The sequence below is a fragment of the Sciurus carolinensis genome, chromosome 4, assembly GCF_902686445.1.
Source record: "Sciurus carolinensis chromosome 4, mSciCar1.2, whole genome shotgun sequence".
Classification (NCBI taxonomy): Eukaryota; Metazoa; Chordata; class Mammalia; order Rodentia; family Sciuridae; genus Sciurus; species Sciurus carolinensis.
Genome location: NC_062216.1, coordinates 78,961,118 through 78,985,096, shown reverse-complemented (window position 1 = coordinate 78,985,096; position 23,979 = coordinate 78,961,118). Strand labels below are relative to the sequence as shown.

The following is a 23,979-nucleotide window of genomic DNA, read 5'->3' as shown; positions in this document are numbered from 1 at the left end:
GAATGATATTAGCTATGGGTTTAGCGTAGATGGCCTTTACAATGTTAAGGAATGTTCCCACTATCCCTATTTTTTCTAGTGTTTTGAGCATGAAGGGGTGCTGTATTTTATCAAATGCTTTTTCTGCATCTATCGAAATAATCATGTGATTCTTGACTTTAAGTCTATTGATATGGTGAATGACATTTATTGATTTTCTGATGTTGAACCAACCTTGCATCCCTGGGATGAAACCCACTTGATCATGGTGCACTATCTTTTTATATGTTTTTGTATGCGATTTGCTAAAATTTTGTTGAGAATTTTTGCGTCGATGTTCATTAAGGATATTGGTCTGAAATTTTCTTTCCTCGATGTGTCTCTGTCTGGTTTAGGAATCAGGGTAATATTGGCTTCATAGAATGAGTTTGGGAGAGTTCCCTCCTCTTCTATTTTCTGGAATACTTTGAGAAGTATTGGAATGAGTTCTTCTTTAAAAGTTTTGTAGAACTCGGCTGAGAACCCATCTGGTCCTGGACTTTTCTTTGTTGGTAGGCTTTTGATGACTTCTTCTATTTCATTACTTGAAATTGGTCTATTTAAATTGTGTATGTCCTCCTCGTTCAGTTTAGGCAATTCATATGTCTCTAGAAACCTGTTGATGTCTTCGAAATTTTCTATTTTGTTGGAGTATAGATTTTCAAAATAGCTTCTAATTATGTTTTGTATTTCGGTCGTGTCTGTTGTGATATTTCCTTGTTCATTCCGAATTTTAGTGATTTGGGTTTTCTCTCGTCTTCTCTTTGTTAGTGTGGCTAAAGGTTTATCAATTTTGTTTATTTTTTCGAAGAACCAACTATTTATTTTGTCAATTTTTTGTATTGTTTCTTTCGTTTCAATTTCGTTGATTTCAGCTCTCAGTTTAACTATTTCCTGTCTTCTACTACTTTTGGTGTTGGTCTGTTCTTCTTTTTCTAGGGCTTTGAGTTGTAGTGTTAGGTCATTTATTTTTTGAGTTTTACTTCTTTTATTAAATGCGCTCCATGAAATAAATCTTCCTCTAAGTACCGCTTTCATAGTGTCCCAGAGATTTTGATATGTTGTTTCTTTGTTCTCGTTTACCTCTAAGAATTTTTTAATTTCCTTCCTAATATCTTCTGTATCCATTCATCATATAGTAGCATATTGTTTAATCTCCAGGTGTTGGAGTAGTTTCTGTTTTTTTACTCTTTCATTAATTTGTAACTTCAATCCATTATGATCTGATAGAATACAAGGTAGTGTCTCTATCTTCTTGTATTTGCTGACATTAGCTTTGTGGCATAATATATGGTCTATTTTAGAGAAGGATCCATGTGCTGCTGAGAAGAAAGTGTATTCGCTCTTGGTTGGATGGTATATTCTATAAATGTCTGTTAAGTCTAAATTATTGATTGTGTTATTGAGATCTATGGTTTCTTTGTTCAATTTTTGTTTGGAAGATCTGTCCAGTGGTGAAAGAGGCGTGTTAAAATCACCTAGTATTATTGTGTTATGGTCTATTTGGTTTCTAAAATTGAGAAGGATTTGTTTAACATACATGGATGAGCCACTGTTTGGGGCATAGATGTTTATGATTGTTATATCTTGCTGATTTATGCTTCCCTTAAGCAGTATGAAATGTCCTTCTTTATCCCTTCTAACTAACATTGGCTTGAAGTCCACATTATCTGAAATGAGGATGGATACTCCAGCTTTTTTGCTGAGTCCATGTGCATGGTATGTTTTTCCCCATCCTTTCACCTTTAGTCTATGGGTATCTCTTTCTATGAGGTGAGTCTCTTGCAGGCAACATATTGTTGGATCTTTCTTTTTAATCCAATCTGCCAGTCTATGTCTTTTGATTGATGAATTCAGGCCATTAACATTCAGGGTTATTATTGAGATATGATTTGTATTCCCAGTCATTTGGTTCATATTTAAAATTTTTGACACATCTTGGTTCCTCCTTTATTTGACAGTTCCTTTAGGATAATTCCTCCCTTTGCTGATTTGCTTCTTTGTTTTTTATCTCTTCCTCATGAAATATTTTGCTGAGAATGTTCTGTAATGCTGGCTTTCTTTTTGTAAATTCTTTTAGCTTTTGTTTATCGTGGAATGATCTTATTTCATCGTCAAATTTGAAGGTAAGTTTTGCTGGGTATAAGATTCTTGGTTGGCATCCATTTTCTTTCAGAGCTTGAAAAATGTTGTTCCAGGCCCTTCTAGCTTTTAGGGTCTGGATTGAAAAATCTGCTGATATCCGTATTGGCTTCCCCCTGAATGTAATTTGGTTCTTTTCTCTCACAGCCTTTAAAATTCTGTCTTTATTTTGTATGTTAGGTATTTTCATTATAATGTGCCTTGGTGTGGGTCTGTTGTAATTTTGTGTATTTGGAGTCCTATAAGCCTCTTGGACTTGATTTTCCATTTCATTCTTCAGATTTGGGAAATTTTCTGATATTATTTCTTCAAATAGATTGTTCATTCCTTTGGTTTGTTTCTCTAAGCCTTCCTCAATCCCAATAATTCTCAAATTTGGCCTTTTCATGATATCCCATAGTTCTTGGAGATTCTGTTCATGATTTCTCACCATCTTCTCTGTTTGTTCAACTTTGTTTTCGAGGTTAAATATTTTGTCTTCAATATCTGAAGTTCTGTCTTCCAGCTGTTCTATCCTATTGGTTATGCTTTCTATGGAGTTCTTAATTTGGTTTATTGTTTCCTTCATTTCAAGGATTTCTGTTTGGTTTTTTTTCAATATCTCTAACTCTTTATTGAAATGATCTTTTGCTTCCTGAATTTGCTCTGTTAACTGTCGATTGGTGCGATCGTTCAATGCCTGCATTTGCTCTTTCATCTCATCGTTTGCTTCCCTAATCATTTTAATTATGTACATTCTGAACTCCCTTTCTGTCATTTCTTCTGCCATGCTGTCGTTGGATTTTATTGATGTAACATCTAGATTTGTTTGGGGCATTTTCTTCCCTTGTTTTCTCATATTGTTCAGGGATCAGTGGGTCATTAAGATATTGCAGATTTCCTCTATCAACTTATAATGTCCCTGAAGATTGCTAGTATATCCCCTCTTATCCTTCAGTAGCCTGAAGTCTTGGAGGAGGTTGATAATGCAGAGCTCCACGAAGAAGCTGCCTCTCTAGGTGTGGTAACCCTCAGGTGGCGTATATTCCCTGCTAGTGGGCGGAGGTGCCTCCACTTGTTGACCAATGGTCATCCAATGGGGAAGTAGACTGCTGGGCTGAGGCAAGGCCTGTTTGTGCCTATGTCTCTGGCTTTACCGTCCCTGTGGGAAAACCTCCCCCGGCCGGGAAGAGTCACTCGGTGGGGACGTCTCGCTAGGTCAGTTGCCCTCCTAGAGGTTCCCCTCAATCTACAACTACCACCTGGGCTGGGCTGTCTTCTTCTGCAACAATCCCAGGGGCCCGGACCTACGTCCTGGGCCTGGGAGCCTCACCCTTCGCAGGCGAGTCTCCTTAGGCTGCCTCTCCCAGAGAATCTGCCCGCCGTCCCTGGAAACTTCGCTCCGCCCCTAGGCGTGTCTCTGTGCGGCTCTTCCAGCAAGAAGCCACCTAGCTCCTGGGACCCTGCTCTGCACCAATCGCCTGGCTATGCAGCCCCTCCCCTGAGCCACCACCTGGAGCCCCGTACAATAGCTCCAAGACACAGAGACCCGCCACACACCTCCTCCTCCGGACAGCCGCCCGGTTTCCGACGCAGTCACTAGGAATCCAAACAACTCACTTCAGGTCTCCTCCTCCCGCCAACCACCCGTAGCCCTAGGCAGTCACTCCAAGTCCAAGTGACCCACCCTGTTCCTCCTCCTCCTCCTTGGGGTAGTCCCCCAGGTGTTCAGGAACGGTGGCTCGGAGACCAGGTGACTCACCACGCTCCTCCTCCAGGCAGGCCACTGGTGTTCAGGAGCGGTTGCTTTTAGTCCAATCAGCTCACCACTCGCCTCCTCCTCTGGCAACCGCCTGTGGTTCTGATGCAGTCACTCCCAGGCTAAGCGTCCCACCGCTCTCCTCCTCCAGGCAGGCCACCAGTGTTCTGGAGCAGCTGCTCCGAGTTCAAACAGCTCTTCACGCAGCTCCTCCTTTGGCAACCGCCCGCAGCTCTGATGCAGTCACTTCCAGGTCAAGCAACACGCCGCGCTCCTCCTCCTCCTCCGGGCAACCTCCCGGCACTCAGGAGCGCTCGCTCTGGGTTCAAACAGTTCACCACGCAGCTCCTCCTCTGGCAACCGCCTGTGGTTCTGATGCAGTCACTCCCAGACCAAGCGTCCCGCCGTGCTCCTCCTCTTCCTCCGGGCAGTCCCCTGGCGCTCAGGAGCGCCCACTCTGAGTTCAAACAGCTCACCACGCAGCTCCTCCTCTGGCAACCGCCCGTGGCTCTGATGCAGTCACTCCTAGACCCAAGCGACCCGCCGGGCCTCTCCTCCTCCTCCGGGCAACCCCCCGGTGTTTGGAAGGGGTCACTCTGGGTCCAAACAGCTCGCCACGCAGCTCCTCCCCAGGCAGCCACCCGGAGCCCCAGCGGGTGCTCGAGTCCAAGCGCTATGCTGAGCCGCCTCCTCTACGATGATCCCAGTTGTCCGTGTTTACCGCTCCAGCGGGGGGAGGGGCTACTCGCCGAGCAACTCCACTTCACAAATTCCCTGCGTTCCGGGGCTACCGCCCCATCCGGGACGCCTCCCCAACAGGAGAGACTCACCCGGCAGCTTTGAGTTGGTCCCAAGTCTCTCACTATCTCCTCTTTTGAATCTTGCGTCCTGGAGCAGCGTGAAATGCAGCCGCCCTCTAGTCCGCCATCTTGGCCCGCCCCCAGAGAAATTCTTTATATTATCCATGATAATAGATTATAAAGTTTCCAAAGTATTTCCTTCTATAGAAATGCCATTCTCTTTCTAGTTCAACAATAAAAGTGAAGCATGGCTTATTTTCAGCTAATTTTCCTCTGTACACTTCAATGTGTATGCTCTCCTGTATTTTCTCAGGATTTGTAAAATAGTCATCTATTTTAATAGAGACTGTTTCTTTAACATATAACCATTCTGTAGCACTCTAAATTCATACCAACATGCTTTTTTTCATTTCTGTTCCAAAAATATAATGTAGCATAAATGTAAACCTTAACTAGTCAATATATTTTTGCTTATTCGTTTGTTTGCTTTTCACTACTTGCCTTTGGATAACTTACTTTCAAAGTGATGTTTGGGTACATAAGCTTAGATGTGTCCAAGGAAAATTGAGCAGTACCATTTTTATCTGTGGTGTAGTTTCCCACAATTTTGTCCATTAGGTGCAAATGGACAACTTCATTTGGGATGGGAGAGTTGTCAGGATGAAGCAATTTAATCTGTACAAGAGGAAGAAAAGCAATTTCTGAAGCATTTAGTAAGTTTGAGAACCAATCTTGATGGAACTGCCAAGCTGTGTCATAGACACACTCCTCTCTCCTGGTGTGCTTCCTGGGTAGTTCCATTTCCTGTGGACTGCATGACCTATATCATCCATATTTTGTTGACTCTAAACTCCATTTCTTCTTCGCATAAAGATCTTTGGAAATTCAAGTCCACATATATAATTGTATCCTGAATACTTTATAATAAAAATATTATAGAGACCCTCAAAATGCCATGATTTACTACTACACCTTACCTTCTCTTCTTTCTTTTTCTCTTTATTTCAATGATTAGCCCAACCATTCATTTAGCTACTGAAATCAAATCTATAATTTTTAATTGTTAATAAAATATTTTCAATTTAAATTTTCATGATTTTTATTTATAATTCATCATATTCATTATCATTTTTACTGCCTTATATTAATTTCTCATTTTTTCCTCATATGTGTTAAGTGTCCTACCCAATCTGTATCTTCTGTATTGCTTCTATTCTTTATAGTGACACAAAGCCAAATTCTCTAAAATTCAAAACTTGGAATTTTTCCCCCTAAAACATTTCAGTGAGTGCTGTTAAATCACATTTATTAGTTAGAAATCTTGTTCTCATTGTCTTAGTGGTACAGGCAGTATTAGCCTTAAAAAGTCCCTTCCGAAACTGCAAGTTTATAGTAGATATAGTGCCTGCATTGATTTCTATGCCTCTTATGAACCTGTAAGTGCACCCCTATTAACAACATTTAATGCCACAGTCATCAGAAAAAAAAAAATGGTCTTCAGAAACCCTCTTCTCAGCTCATGTGATTTCCACAAATCACCTGCCCTGATATTTATGGCACCTATCATTTTCCTATTGGTTCAGGCATCTCTCATTTCTGTCCCTGGTTGGCTCTTGTAGACTCATGCCTCACCTGCACCACATACATGGTTCTTAAATTCAGTTTCATTTAAAGGCTTGACCTCATAAAAAATTCAACTTAGTGATCCCCAGGCCATGGACACATGACAACCTGCTTCTATGATCCCCACAGACATTTGTTCTAATCTTAGTACACTGAAGCCAGAAAGATCCTCGGGCCCTTTCTAGTCACAGAAGGAGTAATCCACAAGGTCCCTAGGGTCTTTGTATGTCTCTACCCTGAAATAGGGCTTGAATAGTGGCGGTAAGCTCACAGTAGACTTCAGGGGCCAGGCATGCAACACTCTCTTAGCAGATACTTCTTGTGGCACATATGTGTATCCTCTGTCTTTCAAGTTTAAGTGCTATTATTTTAGCTGTCCGGTGACACTGCTACTGTCACTTATGAAGAAAATCTCCTGTTAGCCCACACCCTTGCTCCATTTTTATGTTCAAATACAGCTCCCCCTGGTACCCTTTCCTCTGAAATTTTGAAATGTTCACCAGATGACTCAAAGGTAAAATAGTACTAGTGATAAACTTGCCCTCCAAAGGACCACCTAATATTCCTGTGCCACATGTGGAGAATTCTATTACTGAAGGCAGGTAGATGTGCCATTTGTAATTTATAATAACGCAGCTAGTACAGTGACCCAAGTATCACAAAGTAATCGGCCCATTTCTAAAAGGTAGAAGAGGAATCACTGATTTTTACTAGCACATCTCCAAAGAGTGATCAGAGCACTTGCCATTAAGAAATGCCTAAAATCCAGAAGAGGCCACTCCGTACTACCATATTTTTTAGTGAAAACAATTTTATTTAATGAGACTCAGTCACATCTGTTTATCGCTGCCATCTGTCACCCTATAATGTTCAAGGATATGAGAGCTCTTGGGTTAGTTTTCAAGAACTAACTCATTCAAATGCTAATGAAAAAGATAAATCCAGGCTGGATATCTGCATTATATTATGATATAACAGACTACTTTGCCAAGGATTCCTGAGCCATGTAGCTGTCACTTATCTGCCTGTCTGTGATAAGTTAGTACTCACCTCAGTTGGTTTTCCTAATTGTCTCCTATAGGAAGAGATAACCCGGTGTTCCTGATCATAGGGGGAGATGATGTTATACTTTAATATATTAAGAACATTTGAGAGGGAATGGGAAAGAGCTGGGCTTTAGTAGCTAGGTTGAGGCTTAGCTTCTAAACACACACACACACACACACACACACATACACATATACACATACACATAGCCTTTATGACCCAGGTCCTGTGCTGGAGAAAAAGAAATGAAATCTCTGAGCTAAGTTTTAACATGACTGACATGGAAATTTTAGGGAATTATTACTAATTTTTGGATAAAATAATATAATTTAGATAATGTGCTCAAAAGTATCCAAAATTCCCCTTTGTTGAGAACTGTTATTCTAGGGATTACAAAACGCTGTCACTTCTTAATTTGTTAGCTAACATATTTTGCCTTTGTGGCCATTGTAGCAAATGGGGCAGGGATGGTGCTACTGACATTTAATAAGAAGTCAGAGATCTTGCTAGACATCTGCCATTCACAGGATACTCCCCACAGCAAAGTATTATTTGACCAAAAATTTAAATAGTTCCAAGACTAAAAATATAGTAGCTAGAGAAATAATGTATCTAAGCAATTATTGCCAAGGGCTGCTAACAGCACAAGGGAAAGAGTGTATTTTGAGAAAAATATGATACTACCTATGAAGTTTCCTTACCTTCCTGCACAAAAATGAACTCCAATATGGTCAAGTCCCTAAATCCAACTACCAGCTTATAGGAAATGCAAGAGACAGAAGAAAGTGTTCAATGTTAACATGCGAATGCAGTCAGAAAAATTCAAACTCTGGAAAAATCTGCAGGACAAATAACACAGTTTCCTCAATAGACATATTTCAAGAAAACAAAAGAAACAAGAAAGAGGATCCTTCTGATTTTAAATAGAATTAAGAGACATATTAACCAACAGAATCTATGGATCTTATTTCTGTCCTGTTGTAATAACCTTAAGATATACTTAAAAATTCCAGTTGGAGAACTGAAAACTTGAATGTTTTCAGGGAGTACTATTGATTTTTTAGATGGAATAATAGAATTGAGGTAATAGGTTTAAAAGAATCCATCTATTTTAGAAAAAAATACAAAAGTATTTAAAGAAGGATTGATACATCTATAGTAATCTGAAAAGAAAGTTTAATTTGGTAGTTGTATGTAGGAAATAAGTTTGGCACAAATTTATAAATGTTTTACTTGAGTGATGGTACATGGTGGTTAATATACTATTTTCTCTAATATTTTATATATTTGAAATATTTTTTAATGAAAGTCACCGTTTTTTAACAAAATGTCATCAAATTCATGAAAAATCAGAAGATATTTGTAATACCCAAATGCAAAATAGTCTAATATCTAGAATAAGCAAGGTAATCGTGAGAATGATAAACCAATAGAAACACAGGCAGTTCTCAAAAGAGAAGGTTCAAATGACTAATGTGTACATGAGGGGATGCGAAGCACGTGAGTAAAGCGATAAATGCAAACTCAAGCAATAATGACAAATCACTTTAGAAACAATAGATCATCAAAATAATTGATTAACTGGATGATATTAAAGATTGAGATGTGATAATGCAGTGCTATTGGAACTGTTCGAATGTGGGGCCTCTTAGCCTCTGCTGGGGGACATTGTAGTTATTATTTTGAGCAATTCGGCAATAACTAGTCAAACTTCACATGTATTCTATGATGAACCAGCAATTCCACTGCAGAGAATACATTCCAGAGAAAGTTTTACACACAGAATTTTAAGAGTACAAGTAAGTATATTAGAGTAAATAACTAAGATAGGGAGAGAAAAATGGGACTTAAAAGGGAAATAATAAACAAATAAAATAAGTGATATGTTCTAAAATTATCATTTCATGATCTGAGAATTATAATTAATTGAACTATTTGCATGGGGGCCTGAAAAAGAAATCGTGACAGGGCCTTGACATATATATTATGAACGACAATTCTTTTGTCCATAAATTATTATTATCACCAGTCTAGGAAATCTGAATAAGAATAATTTGAAAGAATTTTAGGACACGCATGTGTAATAAGTTAGAAATATTGTCAATAAAACAAGAAAGATTATGTATGACGCAGATGTGGTTATGAATTAAAAATAGATGTAAAAATACTAGGCAGTAAAATTGGAAATTAAAAAATACAATTAAAATTTCAAAAACATATTTTAGGATAGAAATAAAAAAAGAAATTTAAATATATTAAATACTTAAGGAGTAACAAAAACTGTTGAAAGAAAGTGCAAGGAGAAATTTTAAGAACTGAACAGAAGACCAGATTTAAAAAAAAGGGAAGTTGAAAAAAAGGTCTGTGGGAATAGAAAACAAAAATAACAAGGTAGAAATAAATACACCTGTATCAGCATTAATGAATAAATGGATTTAACTTATTAATAAGGAAAAATTTTCATGTTGCATTTAAAAATTCACCTCAATCATAGACACACATAAAAATATTCAGAAAGTTAAAAACAGAAGAATGAAAAGTGACACTCAGAAACTGATTTTAAAATATTAAAGTAGAGTGAAAGAAGTGAAATGCACCAATAGGGATAAAATGGTACATACTTGATAAAAAAAAATTTCAACTTTGTGTGTGAGTGTGTGTGTACCAAACATTAACAGAAATAACACAGAAATTTGTTAACAAATCCACAATTATTGCAGAAGTATTAAATGCAAACTCTAAAAATAGCTAGCCAATTATTTAAAAACTATGCAGAATATTTTTTTTACAGAATTAGAAAAAAATGTATTTTTTTAGATTGTAAACAAATTGGATACATGTTGTTTCTCTATTTGTACATGGAGTCAAGGCATACCTTGTGTAATCATAAATTTACATAAGGTAATGTTGTTTGATTCATTGTTATTTTTTTCCCTCCCCTACCCCTCCCACTCCTCTTTTCCCCCTATATAGTCCTTCCTTCCTCCATTCTTACACCTCCTTATCCCTAACCCTAAACCAAACCCTAACCCTAACGCTAACCACTCCCACCCCCCACTATATGTTCTCATCCGCTTATCAGCGAGATCATTCATCCTTTAGCTTTTTGAGTTTGGCTTATCTCACTTAGCATGATATTCTCCAATTTCATCCATTTGCCTGCAAATGCCATAATTTTATCATTCTTCATGGCTGAGTAATATTCCATTGTATATATATATGCCACAGTTTCTTTATCCATTCATCAACTGAAGGGCATTAGGTTGGTTCCACAATCTGCCTATGGTGAATTGAGCAGTAATGAACATTGATGTGGCTGTATCTCTGTAGTATGCTGATTTCAAGTCCTTTGGGTATAGGCCAAGGAGTGGGATAGCTGGGTCAAATGGTGGTTCCATTCCAGCTTTCTGAGGAATCTCATACTGCTTTCCAGAGTGGCTGCACTAATTTGCAACCCCACCAGCAATATATAAGTGTACCTTTTTCCCCACATCCTTGCCAACACCTATTGTTGCTTGTGTTCTTGATAATCGCCATTCTAATTGGGGTGAGATGGAATCTTAGGGTACTTGTGATTTGCATTTCTCTTATTACTAGAGATGTTGAATATTTTTTCAAATATCTATTGATTGCTTGTACATCTTCTTCTGTGAAGTGTCTGTTCATTTCCTTAGCCCATTTCTTGATTGGATTATTTACATTCTTGGTGTAGAGTTTTTTGAGTTCTTTATAGATTCTGGAGATTAGTGCTCTATCTAAAGTATGAGTGGCAAGGATTTTCTCCCACTCTGTAGGCTCTTTCTTCGCATTGCTGATAGTTTCCTTTGCTGAGAGAAAGCTTTTTAGTTTGAATCTATCCCAGTTGTTGATTCTTGCTTTTATTTCTTGTGCTATGGAAGTCCTGTTAAGGAAGTCTGATCCTAAGCCAACAAGTTGAAGATTGGGACCTACTTTTTCTTCTATAAGATGCAGGGTCTCTGGTCTGATTCCGAGGTCCTTGATCCATTTTGAGTTGAGCTTTGTGCAGGGTGAGAGATAGGGGTTTTATTTCATTCTGTTGCATATGGTTTTCCAGTTATCCCAGCACCATTTGTTGAAGAGGCTATCTTTTCTCCACTGCATATTTTTGGCCCCTTTGTCTAGTATGAGAAAATTGTATTTATTTGGGTTTGTGTGCATGTCCTCTATTCTGTACCATTGATCTACCTGTCTATTTTGGTACCAATACCATGCCGTTTTTGTTACTATTGCTTTGTAATAGAGTTGAAGATCTGGTATTGCGATACCCCCTGCTTCGCTCTTTCTACTTAGGATTGCTTTAGTTATTCTGGGTTTTTTATTCTTCCAGATGAATTTCATAATTGCTTGCTCTATTTCTGTAAGGTACATCATTGGGATTTTAATTGGAATTGCATTGAATCTGTACAGCACTTTAGGTAGTATAGCCATTTTGACAATATTAATTCTGCCTATCCAAGAACATGGGAGATCTTTCCACCTTCTAAGGTTTTCTTGAATTTCTTTCTTTAGTGTTCTGTAGTTCTCATTGTAGAGGTCTTTCACCTCTTTTGTGAGATTGATTCCCAAGTATTTTATTTTTTTCGAAGCTATTGTGAATGGGGTAGTTTTCCTAATTTCTCTTTCTGATGATTCATCACTTATGTATAAAAATGCATTGGATTTATGAGCATTGATCTTGTAACCTGCTACTTTACTGAATTCACTTATGAGTTCTAAAAGTTTTCTGGTGGAATTTCCAGGTTCCTCTAAATATATAATCATATCATCAGCGAACAGGGATAGTTTGAGTTCTTCTTTTCCAATTCATATCCCTTTAATTTCTTTGGTTTGTCTAATTGCTCTGGCTAGAGTCTCAAGGACGATGTTGAATGGAAGTGCTGAAAGAGGGCATCCCTGCCTTGTTCCAGTTTTTAAGGGGAATGCTTTCAGTTTTTCACCATTTAGAATAATATTGGCCATGGGTTTAGCATAGATGGCCTTTACAATGTTAAGGAATGTTCCCACTATCCCTATTTTTTCTAGTGTTTTGAGCATGAAGGGATGCTGTATTTTATCGAATGCTTTTTCTGCATCTATTGAAATAATCATGTGATTCTTAACTTTAAGTCTGTTGATATGGTGAATGACATTTATTGATTTCCAGATGTTGAACCAACCTTGCATCCCTGGGATAAAACCCACTTGATCGTGGTGCACTATCTTTTTAATATATTTTTGTATGCAATTTGCTAAAATTTTGTTCAGAATTTTTGTGTTGATGTTCATTAATGATATTGGTCTGAAATTTTCTTTCCTCGATGTGTCTCTGTCTGGTTTAGGTACCAGGGTGATATTGGCTTCATAGAATGAGTTTGGGAGGGTTCCCTCCTCTTCTATTTCATGGAATACTTTGAGGAGTATTGGAATGAGCTCTTCTTTAAAGGTTTTGTAGAACTCGGCTGAGAACCCATCTGGTCCCAGACTTTTCTTTGTTGGTAGGCTTTTGATGACCTCTTCTATTTCATTGCTTGAAATTGATTTATTTAAGTTGTGTATGTCCTCCTCGTTCAGTTTATGTAATTCATATGTCTCTAGAAACTTGTTGATGTCTTCGAGGTTTTCTGTTTTGTTGGAGTATAGGTTTTCAAAATAGCTTCTAATTATGTTTTGTATTTCACTTGTATCTGTTGTGATTTTTCCTTGTTCATTCAAATTTTAGTAATTTGAGTTTTCTCCCTCTTTCTCTTTGTTAGTGTGGCTAAGGGTTTATCAATTTTGCTTATTTTTTCAAAGAACCAAGTATTTATTTTGTTAATTTTTCCAATTGTTTCTTTTGTTTCGATTTCATTGATTTCAGCTCTGATTTTAACTATTTCCTGTCTTCTACTACTTTGGGTGTTGGTCTGCTTTTCTTTTTCTAGGGCTTTGAGCTGTAGTGTTAAGTCGTTTATTTGTTGATTTTTTCTTCTTTTGTTGAATGCACTCCATGAAATAAATCTTCCTCTAAGTACTGCTTTCATAGTGTCCCAGAGATTGTGATATGATGTGTCTTTGTTCTCGTTTACTTCTAAGAATTTTTTTATTTCCCTCCTGATGTCTTCTGTTATCCATTCATCATATAATAGTGTAATATTTAATCTCCAGGTATTGGAGAAGTTTCTGTTTTTTATTCTGTCATTTATTTCTAATTTCAATCCATTATGATCTGATAGTATACAAGGTAGTATCTCTATCTTCTTGTATTTGCTAACAGTAGCTTTGTGGCATAAAATATGGTCTATTTTAGAGAAGGATCCATGTGCTGCTGAGAAGAAAGTGTATTCGTTCTTTGTTGGATGGTATATTCTATATATGTCGGTTAAGTCTAAATTGTTGATTGTGTTATTGAGATCTATGGTTTCTTTATTCAATTTTTGTTTGGAAGATCTATCCAGTGGTGAGAGAGGTGTGTTAAAATCGCCTAGTATTATTGTGTTGTGGTCTATTTGATTTCTGGAATTGAGAAGGTTTTGTTTGACGTACATGGATGAGCCAATGTTCGGGGCATAGATGTTTATGATTGTTATGTCTTGCTGATTTATGCTTCCCTTAAGCAGTATGTAATGTCCTTCTTTATCCCTTTTGACTAGTTTGGGGTTGAAGTCCACATTATCTGAAATGAGGATGGATACTCCAACTTTTTTGTTGTGTCCATGTGCATGGTATGTTTTTTCCCATCCTTTCACCTTTAGTCTCTGGGCATCTCTTTCTCTGAGATGAGTCTCTTGTAGGCAGCATATTGTTGGATTTTTCTTTTTAATCCAATCTGCCAGTCTATGTCTTTTGATTGATGAGTTCAGACCATTAACATTCAGGGTTATTATTATGATATGATTTGTATTCCCATTCATTTGACTCATTTTTGTTCTTTGACATGATTTGGTTTTCCTTTATTTGGCTATTCCTTTATGCTAGTTCCTCCCGTTGCTGATTTGCATCGTTGTTTTTCATCTCTTCCTCATGGAATATTTTGCTGAGAATGTTCTGTAATGCCGGCTTTCTTTTGTAATTTCCTTTAGCTTTTGTTTATCATGGAAGGATTTTATTTCGTTATCAAATCTGAAAGTAAGTTTTGCTGGGTATAAGATTCTTGGTTGGCAGCCGTTTTCTTTCAGGGCTTGGTAAATGTTGTTCCAGGCCCTTCTAGCTCTTAGGGTCTGGATTGAAAAATCTGCTGATATTCTTATTAGTTTCCCCCTGAATGTAATTTGATTCTTTTCTCTCACGGCCTTTAAAATTCTGTCTTTATTTTGTATGTTAGGTATTTTCATAATAAATGTGCCTTGGTGTAGGTCTGTTGTAAGTTTGTATATTTGTAGTGCTATAAGCCTCTTGTACTTGGTTTTCCATTTCATTCTTCAGATTTGGGAAATTTTCTGATATTTTATTGAATAGATTGTTCATTCCTTTGGTTTGTTTCTCTAAGCCTTCCTCAATTCCAGTAATTCTTAAATTTGGCCTTTTCATGATATCCCATAATTCTTATAGATTCTGTTCATGATTTCTTACCATCTTCTCTGTTTGCTTAACTTTATTTTCAAGATTAAATATTTTGTCTTCCATGTCTGAGGTTCTGTCTTCCAGGTGTTCTATCCTATTGGTTATGCTTTCTATGGAGTTTTTAACTTGGTTTATTGTTTCCTTCATTTCAAGGATTTCTGTTTTTTTTTTTTTCAGTATCTCTAACTCTTTATTGAAATGATCTCTTGCTTCCCGTATTTGCTCTTTTAACTGTTGATTGGTGTGATCATTTAATGCCTGCATTTGCTCTTTCATCTCCTCCTTCAATGCGTGCATTTTTCTCTTTCATCTCCTCGTTTGCTTCCCTGATCATTTTAATTATGTACATTCTGAACTCCCTTTCTAACATTTCTTCTGCTGTGATGTCATTGGGTTTTATTAATATAGTATCTAGGTTTGTTTGGGACATTTTCTTCCCTTGTTTCCTCATATTGATCAGATGTCAGTGGAACTCTGAGATATTGCAGATTTCCTCTTTGGCTTATAGTGTCCCTGTGGATTTCCAGTATATCCCTTCCCAGCCTTCAGTAGCTTGAAGTCTTGGAGGAACTTGATAATGCAGTACTTCCGAAGAAAGCTGCCCCTAGCCTGCTACTGGGTCCAAGGCTGGGGGCTGGTTCTGCATGGAAATCTTCTCACTGGGTGGTCTGCTCTGAGAAACTAACCTTGAAAGGCGCCTCCCGCCGGAGGGTGCCAGGCTTCTTGGGGAAGTCCTTGGCTGCTCTGTCCTGTTGGAGCTGGTTCTGGGCAGAAAGGCTCTCACTGGGTGGCCTGCTCTGAGAAGCTGGCCGTGTGGCGGAGCCCACCGCGGGAGTGAGTCCGGCTACCTGGGGAAGACTCTAGCTTGCCCTACCCTGCTCTGATAAGCCGCCCCTATCCGGGCCTGTTGCCCAGGCCAAGCTTCACCCAGTGGGGGAGACTCACCCCGTGGCTCTATTTTAGTCCAAGTCTCTCAATACCTCCCCTTCTTGAATCCTGGGTTCTGGAGCGACTGGAGATGCAGTCACCCTCTAGTCCGCCATCTTGGATCCTATGCAGCATATTTAACTTTCTCAAAATACCATCTGCCTTGCTCAGGAAGCTACTAGAGGGCTTGCTCCATTAAAATAATGTGGGAACCAAGGAAAGGTCAGACAGAAATTTAAGAAACTGGAAATTTGAAGGTGAAAAAAAGCAAACGGAGAATCAAGATATTAGGAGAATTATCTTTGAGAGTGACAATTACTTTTGAGAAACAGAATGATTCAGATAGGTCAGGAATGATAGATTTAACTGATGCATTTTGACCACATAATCAAAACCTTTGGGAGTAATTTTAGACATTTTGGACATTAGAAGTGACATGCACATAATAATAGCAAAGGAGAACCAAACATTGCACAAATGAGGAGATTTAATCCTAGAATCCTTAATTAGTTATCCTGTGATGCAGACTATACAATCTATTTTCCAGTCATGGACATTTGAGTGTGAAATGGGACAGTTTTAACAGTTACACTTTGGCAAAAGGCAAAAACCAAGATGGGTCTGTGAAAACCAACATTATAAATCATCCTATGATGCTTAGCCACAGAACTTCTAATATTGTAATTTCTCAGGAAATAGCTTTTGGATAGATGAATGAATGAATGAATGAACAAATGAATGAAATATAGATGAATAAATGAAATGAATGAGAGAATAAATGAATGAGTATGTAAAGAAGTTATTGCTTCTCTTACCTGGCCCAAATAAGGCAGTCCCTGTTTGTAGACTGTCTCCATATTCTCAAATCTAATCTTCACCATTGATGAGTCTATGGTTATGTACTTGAATTCTGTAAGCTGTATACCTATAGTAAATTAAGTATTATTTGGAAAATATCCTAAAAAATAAGCCAAACAGAACTACAGAAAAAAAAAACTCAAATGTCATTTCTTTCTAATAGTTCCCTTTTTCTATGCAGTTTTAATATATAATTTTTTTCAGAAATTTTAGAGGAAAATTAATACAGACGGGAAAAATAAAAAAGCTTATCATTCTTAACCAGTGTTTTTCTTTTTATAGACTATTCAATTCACTTATTATTCTTTCATGATGTATTAACATCACTGATTTCTTATTATTCTTAATGGTTTACTTTTAAATGGTTTAAAACTTTTTTTTTTTACTCTCTGCCCGCTTAAAACATACATTTTAATCTGTTCATAGTAAAGAAAGGTAACATACATATATCAGTAGAAATTTTAAAGTTTTAAGAAGATAATGCAAATTTTTTAAAAGGTGAAAGAAAACCTAATTTAATGAGTTAGGCTATTTTCTGCAAGTTTTTTTTTAATCCTTTAAATTATCATTATAATAATATAGTTGGGATTATATATGTGTGTAAATATACATACTTACCTACTTGTAAAAAATATGTAGTTTGACATTATGTTTTTAAACATTACATTGAAATTTTGATACCCTTCTAAACACTTAGTTCTTTTAATGACTGCATAATATTCCAGCTATAAATGTGCATGTTTTCATTTAGATATTCTTTCATTATTTATTTTGTTTAGTGTGACAAACATATCCATTAAATGTTTATTTATTTATTACTTGAATTTTCTCTGGATGTGAAAGATGTTTCTAAAACTTTGAATATGGATTGAAGCATATTGATATTTAAGATCTCATGGACAGAAATTTTACTAAAATATCACATAGGAGAGTTAAAGAAAGTCTATCTTAACAGAAAAAGTCATTTCAAGAAAAAGAATGTATCACCTTCTATTTAAGGGAGAGGGAAAAATATACTACATCAGAGAGATGAGAAATTAGTCATTAGAAATATATTTCTGGTTGTGGGTTAAAGATATTTCATTGAATTTATTTTCAGAGGTTTGGTAAAATATTCTCAAAAAACTATATTCTACACCCTTGTTTTGGTTCTATGCTCACCAAAATATTTTGCAATCAACCACTACATTTCTCAGTTATATATTGAATGATTAAGGAAAGGGAAAATACCAGTATTCAAAACAGATGCCCCCTTTATATGCTAATACATTAGCATGCTGAATTTTATTGTAGTCTCATTTGATTGTAGTATTTATCCATCATCACTAGGTGTCTAAAAACTTATGGTTAAAATAAGAAACATTCAGAGTTTGGATCTAAGAAATTGATAACATATCCTTTGTGAAAAATGATCATATTAACATTGTGAAATTAATCTGCAGTGACAGTTCAAACGGGAAAGTGATATCCACTGGGATCTTGGGTTCAGGAGCATTACCTGTTCCACTTTCTGTGACAACAGCGTGTACTTCAAAGTAACTCCGGTATCCTTCTCGGTTTAACTCAAAAGCATCTGTGTTAATAAGCTGGGAGACACAGCCATCTTTCCCCAACTGAAACATTAATGAATATAACAATAAAAGAGAAATCAAAATTTAAAGACTAAGAAATAACAGTTGTAGAAAAAATGTGTAACCCACAGGAAGCAATGTTAAGAGAAATATTTTACTCAAATTTGAATTTTATAAATTAATTCATTGTGTTTATATGCTTTAAAATTCCAGTTCATGTATTTAACTCTGACTCCATTTGAATTTTTAACAAATACCAATTCTCACAATTAGTTAAACAGATTCCTCCTAGTGGCATTACTTTGTTAATCTATAAGATAAACACATCTATCTCTAATAACTTTTACTCAGACATGATATTGCAATTTTGTTAATTTAGACCATATTCTTTTTCAGTTTTGAAACAGTCATATTTTGTGGTTACTGTGCCTTGAATATTTATTGAACTAGAATTTATATGGCAATTAAGGACATAGGCTTTTGAGTCAAACACTAGAATTTTAATCTTGGTTTGGTCACTTATCACTTGGTACAAAATGAGATGTTAATAAAGATGTTACAGCCGTATTGCACAAGACAGTATTTGTAAAGTGGTTAGCATAGTGCCTGGTACTTAGTTAACATTTAGTAAATGGTAGTGTTATTATTATTAGATTCTTTGAATTTGTCTCAGTATCTATTTAGTCAAGCTAGAATGCCTCATTTTTTTAAAATGTCATAATTAGGAAGCAGTTAAACAGAAGGAATTGGCAACTACTTCAAAGATATTTAGGATGGAGATGAAATGTGTTCATAGATTAATAGATTATTAAGGGACAATTGAGTTGTTGTTCTACCCTTCATCTTGAAATGATGAAACAGTCCTTGAGTGGCAGGTTAAAATCCTATGCCACTTTATGCTCAGCATATGTGAGTCCATGGGTTTAACCCCCAGCACCACCAAAACAACAGAAATCATACCAAACCAAAAACATATGCTGCTTCACAGTGTCCCTAAAACTATATGAAGACCTTGAAACATTTCCACAATCTTAAGGGTCCCTGTAAATTTCACTAGAGTTAAAGGTTAGCAATCAGGTAAATTCAGGCTACACTCCTGCTTTATATAAGGAAATGAATATTTTTAAATTTAAAAATCTCTCAAATCTCCTGAAGGGCATCTATATAACACAACCTTCCTTGTAATTCATTCTGGGATCTATCTACCCCATGTTCTTGGCTTACTTTGGTCCATTCTTCCTGAGTGTGTATCTTCTGAAGATAATGACTACTTCATAAAATGCAAGCCCCATGAGAATGGGACCAGGTCTCTGTGGTTCAACACTGAAGCTTTGAAACACAATAATGTTTATATATTAAAGGACCTCAGTATTCACATGTTGAATGAATAAATGGAGAAAATTCTGTAGACCCTGAAGTGCCTGAGGATACAGCAATGCTACTAATGCAAATGTGTGACCTCGTGCAATATACTTAAACCTCTCCCTCCTTAAATCCACTCATCTACAGATGAGTGATAGCAACAGTACAACATATAGGGTTGTTTTAAGATTTAAATGCTTATGAACTACTTAGTCCTAGCATTTGACACATAGTAAGCATCCATAATATGTTAGCTGTTATAATTATTACTGTTACTGTCTATTGTCCAAACACAACTTTTAAATTTAGAGCCAGGGAATTTATAATTATTTTTAATCAAAAATTCTTCTCTAGGAATAATAGAAGTATATGATATGTGTGTATGTGTGCATGTGCATGTGTGTGGGTGTGTTGCTGTTTGTGATACAGAGATGGTAAGTAGCAGTTGTATATTAACATGTGAAACTCTGGCATAATTATAATTGAAGTCCTTGTTACATCCTAGTCTTTTTGTGTAGATTTTCTGGTGCTGGTTCTCAAACATTACTTGAATCTTTTCAGAAAATTCCTCCCCTTAAAAGTTTGAAAAAGTCAACTCCTCTTGTTAGTAACTAAGAATTCCACCTGATACATGTCTCACCTGGAAATCCTGTAAACACCCAATTCCAGTGAGAAAAGATTGAGAAAAAAATAATCGGTCATCTAAATAATCTTGAAAACACATGAACATCTTCATACCTCCCTTACTATATCTAGAAAGTATGAAGTGAAAGGTATATCAAATGTGGCACATTGTTAGAGTGTAGATTTTGATATGGAACCAAATTCATTTTTAGTGAAGAATAGGAATTTACTCCAGAGCTTTCCAATAATACAATCTGTGTTTTGTCATCTAATAGAACATGAGACGTTAGCAAGAAAAAAAAAATAGAAAATTTAAAAATGGAAATAGGAATATAGAATAGAAGTATAATTTTTAAATATAAAGAGGGAAATAAGAAGAAAGGAAGGAAAATGAATGTTGAGGTCATACGGTTAATGCAAACTTATTTATGATTTTGCAGATACACCTCTTACCTGAAGAGTAAAATTTTTACAGAGTGAATTGAGAGGTCCACAAGAACCATAAAAAGTAGATGCCCTGCACACACTAAGGTGAACTTTCCCCTCCACAGGTTTGCCATAGGTGTATCTAATAGAAGAATATAACAACAACACAATCATCAAAGTCAATGACATTATTAGTTTGCCTAGGCTTTTTTTAAACTTACTTTTTAGTGTCTAAAACTACTACTGCCACAACATTTAAATAGTGAATTATCTTAAATTTTATTTTCTGGAGGAAATCTAAGCAATGATATTGACTAAAATGAACTGATCACTTTAGGCTAAAATATGTTTTAATTAAAAATGGTCAAAACAGACAACATATAGACCTCATTAAAGTAAATCACTAAAATACAGTATAAATAAAGAAAAATAATAATAAAGGAAAGAAATACAATGATCATTGATTGTTTCATTTCTTAGGATAGCATTTTGCTTTACATGAAATGTGGTTAGTGCAACTGAGGGATTGAATATTTAATTTTATTTAACTAATTGGAATATAACTAACCACATATGACCGCTCAATGAATACTGCATTGGATGGTATAAAACAATGTGTTATGATATAAGACAGTAATCAGTAGTCAAACTGTTACCTGAAATGTGTCATAACACATATTCAAATAATTACTGATATAATTATATTTTACATTATTTGATATAAAATCAGCAATGTAATTTTGCCCTGTCTTTTGCCTTTGCCTTCCATCACTTTTTATTTTGCTTCTTTTTAGCTACTTTTGCTCTATTCTCTATCCATGAGTACATCATTTTATTGGGTACAATTTATACTTACAAAGCACAGACATTAATTTTGAATTCAGAGTCCACAACTAAAATATTTTCTGGTGCGTCCACAGTCATTTGAAATTTGGGTAACACTGTTGATAAAAAGGAAAAAGATAACTTACTAATATGAAGGTATTCATATTAAGCAATCTTTCCCTTTTATAATTCATGGGCCTTTGCCAATATTTGCTGTTAATAAAGAGTGTTAGGAAGATACAGAAGGACATAAGAGATGGATTTGAAATTGAATAGGAAAATTCAGGTGTGAATTTCAAATCCATAACTTCTGAGATATTGATCTTGGGTAAGTGTGCCTCAATCTCTTTATCTGTAAAATGGGAATAATGATATCATAATGGAATTTTACAAGGATTTACTAAAATTCTGTGAGAAGCACTCTTCCTTCCATAGCTAATTTTAATTCCTTTCCTTTTGTAAAAAGTGCTTCAAAGCCTAAATATGGCATAAAAAGAAAGTAAACATACCAGAAACCATCACATAAACTCAGTTTTAGACACCACAAAAGAAAAATAGAAAAGATATCCTAGGTCAACAGAAAATTGTGTGACGATTACGATCCGATAACTAGGGGATAAAAATCAGAAAAAGTAGAGAATTCTGAAATAATACTGGGAGATAAGGAAAGTGGCAGAGATGCACAATTACTGACATGTTTTTAAAGAACCAGGCCCTTGCAAAAATGAATAGCTTTGCATTTTTCCTCATTAATAGATAATATCTTCATAACCTCAAGTTTACCATATTCTTCCACAGAGAAGGAGTGGTATGTTTTTTTTTCAGAATCCATCTCCACGGTGATGTGATACCATCCAAGGGTGGATTCCGGAATTAACTGGAAGGAGAGTGGTAGGATGCCTCTCTCAGCCTTTTCATTAACCCACCGTTGTATGTGGTTACCATGTGGGTCCTGAGGAGGAAGAAAGTATATTGTGTTCCATGTTGGATTTTTCATTCATCATAACATTTCAACAAGTAACTTCTTAGTTGTTAAAATTCTAATCTGCTGATTCAAAACACAAATTTTAAATGAGTCCCCATAGAGGAGTGATTGTTTTCTTGCATGGATTCACATCTCTACATATTATAGCATTTAGTATGTTTTTATGTTAGTATTTATTTATTTTTGCCGTACTGGGGATTCAATTATTATATCTTTAGAATTATTATTTTGTTATATCTGTTTTCTGCATCACACTTTCATTTCTTATGGGTGAGTCATATTTTGACCCCAGTGCACTTTTCTTTTATCTTTTTTTTTTAGCAGTGCTGGGGATTGAAACCAGGGCCTTGTGCTTGCAAGGCAAGCACTCTAACAACTGAGCTATCTACCCAGCCCTCCAGTGCACTTTTATATACATTCAATAAGTGTTAAATAAAATTATACTGGCCTACGTCAGTATTAAAGAGTAGATGTGAATTTAAATCAAAGGGAAGAAAAAACTTTATTGTCTTGAGGATGGGATGGCTACATAAAATAAATAATTTCTTAGCAATTAAGATAATTTTCCCATAAACTGCCTTCTAATTTTGAGATTTGACAAGGTGCTCTAAAATTGAGGGGGAAAATAAACCCTCTTAAACTTGCAGTTATCTTACCTCAAGGGTGATTACTGGATACTGAAATAAAAATAAAATAATGTTAATATATGAACTCAAGATTGTTTTTTAATCAATGAGTACATAGGGTAATTATAAATCTATTATTGAACAAAGATACCTAAGCAGATAATGTAGGAAAACTCAAGTATTAATTTCTGACTGAAAGTCTAAATATCTGTTGCTTACATAGAAGCTCTCCCACATCATTTTCAAGAATTTTTCATTGACTCCTTTCTTTCACAAACACACACCTTGCAGTCTCAGTAAGCAAACCTACCCTTCGGTTTCTCCAACATACTAAAAAACTTCTCTGAGCTTGCTATTAACTCTTAATGGACAAATTCCATGACCAGTCTTCAGTAGAGCAGGGACAAAGTTTTACACTGCTGGCTGACCTCTGAAATACTTTGATGGTTTAAGTTATATATCATTTATCTTAGATTTTTAATTTTTCTGTATAAGTAGAGTAAAGCATCTTAGGCATTTACTCTAAATCTTGCTGAGTCTCCTCTCCTTTGCCTTCCTGTACCTGTTTGCCCAGCCTCGCAGCTCTCACAGTGCATACCAGCCTCTGCCCCTCTGGACCCACAGAGTCAACCGTTTGCTTTTCATCTCTCAGTGCAATTTCTCAGGACCCTAAAACCTACCAGCCCATAGTTGAGAATCCATGGGGTAGATGTGAACAGGCTGAGGGGGCAGTTGAAACTGCTATTTAAGCTTCTGCGCCTGCTCCTCAAGATTAAGTGCTACTCCCCACAAACTGTAGAATATGATAAAACTCATAAAACATGATAACTCATAAAAATACATGTTTTATCATGTACAAGCAGAATCC

The 23,979-nt window shown here is 36.2% G+C and overlaps 1 protein-coding gene across 1 annotated transcript in view; it reads right to left on the bottom strand.

The window, feature by feature from the left end:
- LOC124982813 (ovostatin-like) overlaps positions 1–23,979 on the bottom strand; it is a 77,207-nt gene that overhangs the window by 34,982 nt on the left and 18,246 nt on the right. The window contains exons 5-12 of the mRNA XM_047549729.1: positions 23,142–23,162; positions 22,284–22,452; positions 21,532–21,616; positions 20,703–20,817; positions 18,191–18,305; positions 16,650–16,759; positions 7,372–7,449; positions 5,215–5,373 (exon numbers count right to left, since the gene is read on the bottom strand). Coding sequence (XP_047405685.1) covers positions 5,215–5,373; positions 7,372–7,449; positions 16,650–16,759; positions 18,191–18,305; positions 20,703–20,817; positions 21,532–21,616; positions 22,284–22,452; positions 23,142–23,162 — 852 coding nt within the window. The remainder of the gene's footprint in view (positions 1–5,214; positions 5,374–7,371; positions 7,450–16,649; positions 16,760–18,190; positions 18,306–20,702; positions 20,818–21,531; positions 21,617–22,283; positions 22,453–23,141; positions 23,163–23,979) is intronic.